The sequence below is a fragment of the Sebastes fasciatus genome, chromosome 14 (assembly GCF_043250625.1).
Source record: "Sebastes fasciatus isolate fSebFas1 chromosome 14, fSebFas1.pri, whole genome shotgun sequence".
Taxonomy (NCBI): domain Eukaryota; kingdom Metazoa; phylum Chordata; class Actinopteri; order Perciformes; family Sebastidae; genus Sebastes; species Sebastes fasciatus.
The window spans coordinates 20367040-20379074 of NC_133808.1; the positions used below are offsets into that span (position 1 = coordinate 20367040).

General features: G+C 42.6%; 1 protein-coding gene across 4 annotated transcripts in view; it reads left to right on the forward strand.

The window, feature by feature from the left end:
- The window catches only part of abca12 (ATP-binding cassette, sub-family A (ABC1), member 12), a 65238-nt gene that overhangs the window by 51724 nt on the left and 1479 nt on the right, over positions 1–12035 (forward strand). For all 4 annotated transcript variants that reach the window (XM_074659606.1, XM_074659602.1, XM_074659603.1 and 1 more), the window contains 10 exons: positions 2348–2510; positions 3224–3477; positions 3823–4027; positions 4809–4918; positions 5732–5882; positions 8689–8823; positions 9474–9577; positions 9808–9900; positions 10093–10198; positions 11634–11771. In XM_074659606.1, the coding sequence (XP_074515707.1) occupies positions 2348–2510; positions 3224–3477; positions 3823–4027; positions 4809–4918; positions 5732–5882; positions 8689–8823; positions 9474–9577; positions 9808–9900; positions 10093–10198; positions 11634–11771 (1459 nt within the window). The remainder of the gene's footprint in view (positions 1–2347; positions 2511–3223; positions 3478–3822; positions 4028–4808; positions 4919–5731; positions 5883–8688; positions 8824–9473; positions 9578–9807; positions 9901–10092; positions 10199–11633; positions 11772–12035) is intronic.

Genomic DNA, 12035 nt, shown 5'->3' on the forward strand with positions numbered 1-12035 from the left:
TGACGGTAAAACTGAAAGTGGGTGTATCCGTAATGTCGGTAATAATCCCAACAGCACAACAACTGCAAATAGGTCAAAGTAAGTTTGTCTATGGATGTTTTCAACAGACAGTTTTACTGTTCACCAATATGTTGGATGAACCTTGGGGGAGTTTGTTTTCAACCTGTATGATCATCTGACTGTTTGTGTTTCTTGCCCCGTTGGACATGTTTTTTATCAACAGTGCGATGTTCCTACTAAAAAATATCTCGTCTACTCTGCTGCATCAAAACTCATTTGATGCAGCAGGTCAATGATCCTCCACCACACACCCACACATCCAAGGAGTTTCTTTACGGTCAAATTATCTTTTATCAATTAGAGGTTTCTAAATTTTCAAAAGCATGTTTGTCCTCACATAACGCACTCTATTTTCTAGCCTCTCTTGCATTGTTACCTTGTGTGCCGCCAGGTTGGATTTACAGCACTGAGCATAAGGAGGCTGCTGCTCCTCAAACGCAAACACAGCTCAGTTTTTCAGAATTGCTCGCAAAGACAGATGGTGGTAGGACTGAGAGGCTGATAGAAAAATCGCTCCCAACATGTTTATCCTATTCAAGCCAAAGACTGTAGATAGAGAGAGATGGAGGGATAGGGATCAGGAAGCAACAGGACCAATAACAATATGACTTGGTTTGATCTCAAGATACCAAGGTTTTACAATCAATCTGACAATGAGATTGAGATGTTTGGAAAGGTGCCACAAACCAATAGACACACCATGTTTCCCTGCATCTGGATTACTGAGATCATATTACATCATTCCCTAAATGTAGCTGAATCTTAAGCAGGGCGTACACTGTACGATTTTAGCCCGTTTCTGACCCGTATTTTGAACCGCACGACTCATTTTAGAGTCGGACCGAATTTCAGCTTCGTCGGCTGCGTTTGCCGTGCAGTGTACAGGCGGGACTGATTAACACCAATTAACTCCTCACGACCGTCCGTCGGACCGTCGGATGGATTTCTGACATGTCAGAAATTTTGGTCAGCCGTCCACAGGCTCTCGCACAGTTGAAGCAGAGCCACGAGGCGATTCCCCAACGTCAGTGCCTTATTTCTACTTTTTACAGTAATCAGAGCGTAGCTATCAAGATAACAATGTACAATAGATATAGTAAAACGTCTGTATGCAAAATGGACAAGCCACACTGTCCACGTCTTCCTCGCCACCTGCGAGTCCATATACGCCGGCGCTTCTTTTTTTTTTTAGACGTTTCAGCAGACAGGATGGCAAGGCAGCACGTTTCTGCCTTGTTAGCAGTATGACCCGTACAGACCTCTGCGAAGCAAACAAACTTTACCTCCCTCTGAGCTTTCAAATGAATCTTTATTGACTTAACTGTCACCAGCCTGAATGGCCCAGCAGGAGCCGACGGGCTGTGTTTTACACATACAGTGTGAGCACTCAGGTCGTGGCTGACGATCGGACCGTACAGTGTGAGCGTATAAATCGTGAGCTTTGGCTTTACATTGCAAGCGATCCACTCGTACAGTAGGAGCAGGATGTACACAACGACATTTCTAAAATTGTCCAGTGTATGCCCGGCTTTAGTCTTCTGTTGCCGTTGCAGGCCTCGTCCTGAGCCCCAAATCTTAGGGGGCCAAGTCAGCACTCTGCCTCTCATTTATCAGACAGATGTCTCCCTCCCAAGCAATGAATAATCACAGTCTGTCAAGCGGCACCCACCTGGACTGGTCTGCAGCCTTCTCGCTTCTGTTCCTTGTCATGGCTTGGCACTCGCAGTCTGCCTACCAAGCACCTTTTTTTGGGCATGGCATGAATACGCTTTGTCTCTGTCTGTCTCTTTCTTTTCCCACCCTACTTTTTCCTTCTTCATCTCTTTTCTCCCTCGCCTCTCTGTCTTGCTGACCCAGGCACCCCAATCAAATGAACTAGCAGATTATGTGAGAGAAAAGAGAGAACAAAAAAAAAAAGGAAAAAGGATGTTCTGCTACCAGGGGAATAAAGGGAGAAGTAATTTATCTTCCTCTCTTTTGGCGTCATGACTGAATGTTTACCCTCCTCATGGTGTGGTATTTCTCCTCCTTTCCTCCTCAGTATTCTTTGGTGCCTATTTTCATCAGGCTCACAGCCGCTCTGTTTAGTCTGTCGAAGGCCTGAACCACTTCAGTTAAAAAACTGCAAGGTCATGTCATTGCAGATGGAGGGCTATATGAATATTCACTTTGTTTGTCTTTGTGGGTTTTTCTGTATTTATAAGCAACACAGCAGGGCTATTTTAAGGTGTTTGTGAAGTTATTTTTACTTGATGTTTAAAGTGTCCTGTCATCGTCTATTCCTCAGGTTTTCTACGTTCCCCTGGATGTATCTGTTATCAGGCGTCTTCAAGGATGCAGAGATGGCTTTCATCACCTACGTGTGCATCAACCTCTTCATCAGTATCAACACCATCATGTCCACCTCCATCCTGTTCTTCCTGAGTCAAATTTCATTAGGCAACTCTCAGGTAAGCATAAACCACCTGAGTCAAGATGACTTTTGTTCGCAACTGAATATCTGAAGTAGTCAAAGCGAGGGTAGGCAGAACGTTTTTGGCATCATTGGGCAAAAAGTCCATAATAACCTTTCAGCATATTGTAATTCAAGTGAAAACTAGACTTCTGCACCTCCTCATGGCTCTGTTTTCAGGCTTTAAAGGGCGGTGCTTGGTATTTCCTCAGCTGTTCTCAATATGGCTGCGCTGTCACAAACTTTCTCATTTTACAGCTGAACAGTACACTACAAGATGTTTCTGAAACATTTGAGGCGAGAAATTACAGTGCATTACAGTGACAGAAACAGTAACAGCTGCTCAGAGACGGCAGACTCCAGCTAGGCTCTGATTGGTTTTCCTCCAGTCTGTGAAATCTTTCAGATGCCATTAGGAGCACCAGAGGACACAGAGGCACATTTTCAGATTACCTGTCTCATACACTACTGTCAGGATATAGTGACCATTTTATGAAAATAACTTTTTTTAATCATATTTGCTCCAATTCTACCCACTGCTGCTTTAAATGTTCGGTCTTTGTAGCTGATGTAGTTGCAGAGGAGTTAGAAGGGCAAACATACCTCAAATATCAAGTGACGAGGAAGTGAAGATTACAATTCCGGATGAGCGTTCGGGTCACTTATATCCTCTCTTCTTACCCTCTTCTTACCCTCCCTTCCACGCTGCAGGTCATCCATGATCTCTTCAACAGTCTGAGCAACGCCTTCCTGATCTTCCCTCAGTTCAACTTTGGGAACGGGCTGATGAAGCTGGCCAGGATGAACATAGAGGTCCAGCTGCTCAGTGGCTACGGCATTGACGCCTATAAGAACCCGTTCTCCACGGATGCCCTGGGCTGGATGTTCATCTCCTCCTTCATCCAAGGAGTGGTCTTCTTCACCCTGCGCCTCCTGCTCAACAGGTTTATCATACGCAAAGTCAGGTGAGGGAAAACAGAAGCCTGAGATGGTACGGCGATGACGTGAATGATACACATCCAGCCTTGTAATTGAATGGAGAATATTCTGTATAAAGTGGTTGAATATGCATTAAAGTCCTTTAAAGTAATTAAAACCATAAAAAAAGTTAAATTTAAAGTGTTTTTTTTTTTAATTAAAAATGATGATAAAAAGCCAAATATATTGGGCCCCAAAGATATCAGAATCCTGAACCACTTCAGTTAAACAAGTTTTAGTCAATCACAGATTTAATCTGTGTCTCTGCCAGTTACTCACATTAACTTCAACACCTAGTAGTTATTAATAAAAAAATACTTTTCCCTTCGCAGGAATCTGATTTGCAGCAGAAAGACGGTGCCACAGGTGGCTTGTGAGGACGAGGATGAGGATGTGGCAGCTGAGAACCTACGGGTGTCCAGCGGAGCAGCCAGCACGGACATACTGCAGGTCAACCAGCTGACGAAGGTCTATCAACACCTCAGGAAGAAGGTCCCCGCTGTCAAGAGCCTCTCTGTGGGCATCCCTGCAGGAGAGGTGAGCCTTTGCCCATAGTAGGATTATGAATTACTAATACAAATTAAATCAATCTAAGTCAGTAGGATAACAAAAGGGGCATCGTGTAATTAATGACAATTATGACAACAGTATGACGGTAATTATCCAAATAATCACGGCAGTCATATTGACATGTCATTGCAGAGTAAACACAGGTGTAATTAATAACTTTAATTATGGCCCTGTTCCATTTAGGTGGGCCAGGGCCCTGGCATTGTGCATGCTGACTCACTGGAATGGCTGTGACACACTAAATAGAACGGGGCCAACCACTTCAGTCAAAATTTATAGATTTAATGTTTCATTTTCAGCCTATTTTCTAACCAATTTCCTACTAGTCTTTAAAATGGACAATACCTACGTTCTCATAGGCTACTTTCATTCTTTAGATAATCTGCGACCCATGCTTTTACTGTCAATAAAACTGCGTTCAGTTCGACTACTGTATGCCCCCTGCAGTACTGGAGGCGCTAGAGAGCACATCACATAAATCACGAGGTGGATTTGTCTGTAGGAAATACAACTGATGCCAGTTATAAAGATATATATTTTTTGTCACCAAAGTTTCAATCCAATATTACAAAGAATTAGGGCTGCTTTTTTTGTTCAGTTTGGAGCACACTTTTTCAGTCTGCAGATCTAAATATTGGCTATTACATCTATGTAGTCTTTGTAAAACAAAACAAAACATAATAGCATTATAGTACTGTAAAGTGGACAAATGCTTCAGGATGACTAAACGGTGAGTGTTGTCTTACAGTGCTTTGGTCTGCTGGGAGTGAACGGAGCAGGAAAAACGACCACCTTCAAGATGCTGACGGGAGATGTTAGCCCCACTGATGGCACCGCACAGATCAGGGACTGGGATGGGTAAGCTCATTATGAATTTATCGGAACAAAAACTTGGAAAACAAACTTGGAACAAAATCGACTTGAGGATAGCATGAAAACTTAAGAACTTGTGTGTATTGCCTTTTTACCTTTTGAGTAAGAATATTAATTTGTTTCTTGCTATCCCTTTTCTGCAATAGTTTACCTAGCTTTTTTTAGTCGGATATAAATCTTACCTGCACTCTGAACACATATAGAGTGCAGACATATGTTGCAGTAAAAAAAATACAGATTTTCCAAAAAACGATTGTATTTCTATTTTTATTGGTTAAAGCTTCATGGTCACCGGCTGCAGGCCATATTTGCCCTCTTGCTTTTCCTTCAGTTTAATCTTGTGCCACTGGATTCCATATTCCTAAATACGCCAGGTTAATATTTGTTTACTTAAAATATATGCCTGCAAACTGAAGATGACTTATGAGAATCACCATAGACGGCGCAGCAGAAGCCATCACAGGAAAATGCTCTGATTTCATTTCTACAGGTGCCCAAGCTGCTCTGTCTAATGAATCTGAGCCAAATTAAATTTGCACAAATATCCACAAATGAGGGATGCACGTGAACATAAATGGTTTGGGTTTTAGCAAGTAGCTGCTTTATATAATACTCATACATCTCAGACTCTCCTATACAGGTATAAACCACCTATAACCGCTCTGTTGTTGAGCTGTTTGGCGGGTATTCCCAGCAGGCAGCAGGGCCTCTGGAACACCCCTACATGTCCATCTGCCCTGCACCATGTGGTGGATGCCATTTACGAGAATATGTCTTTCTTTGTTTTTGTTTCCCCAGGCGGTTGGTAGACATTATGGAGTGCCGTAACAAGGGAATCAACATCGGCTACTGTCCCCAGGTGGATGCGCTGGACAATCTGCTCACCGGAAAAGAACACTTGTACTTCTACGCTCGCATTCGAGGCATCTCAAAGAGGGAGATAGACGGGGTAAGGAAGAGCAGCAGACTCTGTGCTGCTGTTTTTTTTTTCTTTCAAAGCTCCGGGTAGTGACAACACCATCCACGAAATGACACGGGATCTGATATAAATTCAAAAGGTGCACTCCCACTGCAGGACGAGTAACTGTTCATGCTTCCATGCATACTGAATCAGAGGGGTGTGAAGTGTTGAGTGATGTGTGCTGAAAGCCGCACTATCTGGGGCAAAATGGGAAAGCTTTTGTTGTCAGCTCGTGCAATCCAAACTTCAGAATTAAGCTGATGCTGTATGCTCCGCTGCGGGCGAATTTACATTTAAACGATACTTTGATGATGAGAGGATCTCATTTGACATGTCACTTTAGCCCCATTCTTCCCATTTATCTTTTTGAGAACTAATCAATCTTGCCTATGTGGTGATTACTGAGTGTGCCTGTCTTCTACTGGTGCTGCTGCTGCTGACATGAGAGGAGTCTGCAGAACAACCAATCAACAGATGAGATTTCTGATTTTCCATCTTGATTTTTTTCCCCCTAAAAGGAAACAGAAAAATATACAGCAAAAGATGTGTGGGCACGACAAATCTAAATTGCAAAAGCATCTATCTACATTTGTCAAACTCACCATTTTATAACTTTGGATGCAGAAATACAAAACATTGATTGTCTCTGACAGTCGTGTTACAAACAGAACCACGCACACACATTAGCGCGGCTGCTCGTAGACACACACTTACTCACACAGTGAAGCACAGAAATGGATCCATCTTGCTCTAATCGGCATCGCTGCTGTTGTTACGGCTCCTCTTCTCTGGGCGGCATGGTGACAACAATCGTTATAATGGCCACAGCATCGGTGTCGGGCTAATTCACAAAGATGAGGTTATATATAGAATTCCTCTTATGTTGTCTCCCACTGAGAGTCCCCTAGCTGTGGATAATGAGACAAGCCTTAATGGGGTCATTTCGCATTGACATGGTTTTGTCCAGCTTAATGAGCTGTTACATCAAAGGTGATAGAGAGCGGCTTTTATGAGAGAACGTAACAAAAAAACAACATACTGTATTTGGATGTCCGGTATATGCTATGTTGCAAATGCTAGATCAGATTTAGCTGCTGATGCTGTGTATTTGTCTTAAGTATGTGATGTCCTACTCTAATAATCTGGATCAGTGAACTTATATGGAAAAATCAACACGAAAGGCAAATCCTCTTACAGAGAAAAAGCAGATAATCTTAAGTGAACAGATCTATCTGCTGCATTGGCTTGCTCCATTGATCTGGTTCCCCAACTTGCTAACTGATGGGGAAAAAGGCTAAAGCTTACCGGTGGGAAATCACCTCCAGCTATTTGGAAATGAACTGGTATTTACAGCACACTATTTCATGTGATTACTAGGCAATCATAGAAAATGTTTCAGCGACTGAAATGGGTATAAGCCATTAAGTTTTTTTTTTTTAATTCTTGCTTTCAATGTGCTGTAACACACGGGATAAATTGATATGCACCAAATAGTCAGTTCCTGTTCTCTAAAGCTGCAGCCCCAGTACAGCAGGGGGCTTAGATAGAATAAAATTAAGTCATCATTGTTGTACATACAAACTATAGACCGTATATAAGAAGTGGATGTAGTTACCGTGATGTCACACGTTGATTTGTGGACGGCTGTTTTGAAGCCTTTTGTTCGGCATTTTGGCATCGCCATCTTGGTTTTGGCCGTCGACATCTTGGTTGTTTGCAACCAGTAGTACAACCGAACGTTGAATAAGACATTTTTAGGCGACCAGAATGTTACAATTAACTTTCATGAACTGAAAACACATTGTGAAAGGGTTAAAGTTCTATGAAGAAAACACGGACAACTCCCAGACCGGGCAACGCCGTGGTAGCGACCTGTCAATCACAACGTAGCCACGCCATAAAGCATCCCCTGCTTTATTGTCTATTTTGACTCTAAAAGGGACCATAATTTACTAAATGAACATCATGCTGTATTGAAGAAGACTTGAAACTAGTGATTTGAGACCATAAACTCATGTTTACAATGTTTACTGAGGTAATAAGTGAGAAGTAGGCTCATTTTCTCATAGACTTCTATACAATCAGACCTCTTTTTGCAACCAGAGGAGTCGCCCCCTGCTGGCTATTAGAAAGAATACAAGTTTAAGGCGCTTCTGCATTGGCTTCACTTCTCAGAACCAGAGTTGCTCGCTGATACACACACAATTAAATATGCATGGGAGTGGGACAGATAGATACCTCGGTTATCTGCAGTGCAGCTGGAGCAGAAAAAGAAGAGGCAATAACAGAAAAACGAATATGAATATTAAGTAGCCACTGAGTTGTAGGGCCACCCTTTGCCCTCAGAAAAGCTTTCAGTAAACCCACCTCTTCCTGCTGTGATCAGGTCCTCAGTTGTGTGTAATGGGATATTGGACTTTTTTCCCCAGAGAGAGGTTCTCCAGTTGATGGATTAAAGGGATGGAAAATCAACTTCCTGGTGTTGTTTAGATTGGCCGGAGCCACAGTTGGGGGTTGACTTTCTCCTCCTGTGAATGAAACTGGTCTTATATTCCTTTATGGTCATAGAGCCATGCAGAGCAGTCACTAAACCTACTGACTCCCAGTATATGACTGCAAGACCATTACATATCTCCCACATTGATTAGCAGTTTGCAGTAGACATGGGTTGGAGGTTTCTGTCATATATAAACCTATTTGGAAGTAGACAAATGTTATTTTCCATAATTTCACACTGTAAACGTTTTTGGTGTTTGTTATGTTGTTCATCCCCTGCATGTTTGTTTCTTTACAGGTGGTGAACTACCTACTGGAGAGGCTGGAGCTGGCCTATCATAGAGACATCATTACCGACGGTTACAGTTGCGGCACCCGCAGGAAGCTCTCTACTGCGCTGGCTCTCATCGGGCATCCGCAAATCCTGCTCCTGGTGAGGACACACCTGTTCACGCCGCTGTGGCTGCCCGTTTAATTGTCTAACCGGCCACCAGACAGCAAATATTAAACTAACTATATACTACTGTTCCTCCTGAAAGGGTCTTTGAAGTAAAGTAGATATTGATCCCCTAGACTTGACAGATTTCATATAGTTAATTAGCTTGTTTCCTCAGGCTCACCCAGGGGTGGTCTTCCCTGTTAGCTTTCAACTTTGCTTCTACCTTGTGTCTCTATCAAATCCTCCCTTCTCGTCCTCTCTGTGTGTCCTCAACTCCATGCATTGTTTTTTTCTCTGTGTGTCTTCTTAATTTCCCCATCCTCTCTTGAATTTTCCCTCTGCCTCTTTCTTGTTGTCTTCATTTCTTCCCTTACCGTCACCTTGTTTTTGTCTGTAACACTTGGCCTCCCATCTCCCTTCCTATTTTACAATTATGCATTTGTGTGTACTCTCTGTTGTTCACCCTGCCCTCGTTTTCCTTCTCTTACTGTATGTACTGCACGCTGTTTGCAAAACACTGCCCTCCTCAATTGACTCCTTGTTTTCCCTTGATCTCTCTGTCTGCAATTCAATCTTCCTCTCTCTCTTTCTTTCTTTCACACATCCTGCTTTCCTTTTCTCATTCCTCCTTTTTCTCTCCGCAGGATGAGCCGAGCTCTGGCATGGACCCCCGCACCAAGCGTCACCTGTGGAAAATCATCTCTGAAGAAGTGAAAGGAAAATGCGCCGTGGTCCTCACTTCTCACAGGTTAGTATCAAGTACATACACCTGTTACAGTGTATTTTGAACACTCACATTGTTTAGGATTAGGGCTAGAATTACAGGTAAAAAGTAAGTTGGTAGATAACAACTAGCTATAAGTACTAAATGTGTTTGTTTTTTTTATTTCTATGTGATGACAGGAATTGCTAATTACTGTATGCTCAAAGGGTCCTAGTGTGACCTTTAATCTTCCTCTCTTTGTCTCCATCTCTCAGCATGGAGGAGTGTGAGGCACTGTGCAGCCGTCTTGCCATCATGGTGAAAGGTCAGTTCCGTTGCCTGGGCTCCCTGCAGCACATTAAGAACAGGTTAGTGACCTCTGCTCATCCTCCAATCCAGCCATTACTGCTCTTTCCCCCACCCTGCGCCAACAACCTCCTATTCTTCCCCCTTTGTGGTCCTTTGTGCAACTAAGTGCTCAGTTTTACTCGCAACAGTGTACCCCCCGCACTCAGACATGTAATAACACAGTGCTTTCTACATAAATCTCCTTTGTGCAGGTTCGGCAGCGGGTTCACTGTGAAGATGTACTTGGCGGAGGCCTCCTGTGACGTAGAGGCAATCACTGGCTTCATGCGAGGCCGATTCCCCAGCACTTATCTCAAGGTGAGCTGCCTGCTATCCAAAGTATTTAAGAGTACTCGATAGAGAGTGAAAAGACTAAGTATACATTGCATTGCCATAAATTGTAGTTGTAAGTATGATTCTTTTTTTGTTAAAGAGTTCAGGGAGCAAATTTGAGCATTCATTTATGATATTCAAATCCCAGCTACAACAGTATTATCAGAGACAGTTCAGAAAGGAGACGGTGCACTGGGAGTCAGTTTCCTGTAAGTGTGTCACGTGAGTTTTGCCACAGCCCCGCCCCTTTAGGAGATTAGCGGCATGTCTTGGGTCTATCAACTCCATGGGAGAAGTGAACGTGAACACAGATTATGACTGATTCTTTCACCCTATAGTCAACAAAGTAAATATTGGAACCATTTTTCACGAGTCACATATCTTCCGAACATTCTGACACTAAAATGGCATTTTTCAGGCAATCAGGAGAAAATTTACTTTGTTCGAGACATTTCTCTGTCTCAGCAACACACTCTTGCAAGATCTGGCAACTAAGATTCGCAAACGCCCTAGCTGACAAATTTTCGTAATGGTAAATATGGATGTTAGGTGTGTAAATATTAGGGCTGTCAAAGTTAAGTTTTTCGAGAATGAAAATGGGTTCTATGGGTACCCACGAGTCTCCCCTTTACAGACATGCCCACTTTATGATAATCACATGCTACAGTATTTTGGGCAAGTCATAGTCAAGTCAGTACACTGACACACTGACAGCTGTTGTTGCCTGTTGGGCTTGAATTTGCCATGTTATGATTTCAGCATATTTTTTATGCTAAATGCAGTACCTCTGAGGGTTTCTGGACAATATTTCTTATTGTTTTGTGTTGATAATTGATTTCCAATAATAAATATATACATATATTTGCATAAAGCAAGCATATTTGTCCACTCCCATGTTGATACGAGTATTAAATACTTGACAAATCTCCCTTTAAGGTACATTTTGAACAGATAAATAATGTGTGATTAATTTGCAATTAATCGCGATTAACTATGGACAATCATGAGATTAATCGCGATTAAATATTTTAATCGATCAACAGCCCCAGTAAATATCTAATGTTTGCAAAAGAAAATATATCATACAACGTTCACAACACTTCCAAATGAGGTGGGGTGATGGGGAGAGAGGCGAACACGCCATGACCATGCCCACTTAGGAGACAAGAAGTGTATACCATTTCAAACCATTAGCGGAGCTTGTAATGCATTATCTTTGTCATAGAGCATCTTTGGAATTTTTAATATAAGATTGAGCAAGCTGGGACTTTTATTTTGTTGGTATGTGTAATGTTTCGTTTGCTCAAATCGGTATAAACAGCTGTGAACACTGTGTTTTACAGGATCTTGGTTACACAGAGAGCATATTTCAGAATATTTAACGCACTCATATTTAATGCACTCTTTTCTCAACACACAGGACCAGCACTCCGCTATGGTGGAGTACCACGTACCAATTGCTCCAGGAGGGGTGGCTGACATCTTCGACCAGCTGGAGTCCAACAAGAATGCTCTGCAGATCAAACACTTCTCTGTGAGCCAGACCACACTGGATGAGGTGAGAAAAAGAGACAGGACATAAACAGAGAGCGAGAGGGAGAACTAGTGCGAGGCTTTGTAGGGGTGGGTGGATGGCAGCAAGGGACAGAAAAAAAAGGGACAGGAGATGAGAGAAGAAGAGAGAGGGTGGGAGGGGAAGAAGCAAGGACAGAAGAAAGCTGAGTGGGAGTGAAAGAGTGAGTTGAAAAAGTTTAAAAGAGGCAGAGGGAAACTGATAGAGGGTATGCCTGAGGGAAAATAAATGGAATATGAGTTCGGGAGA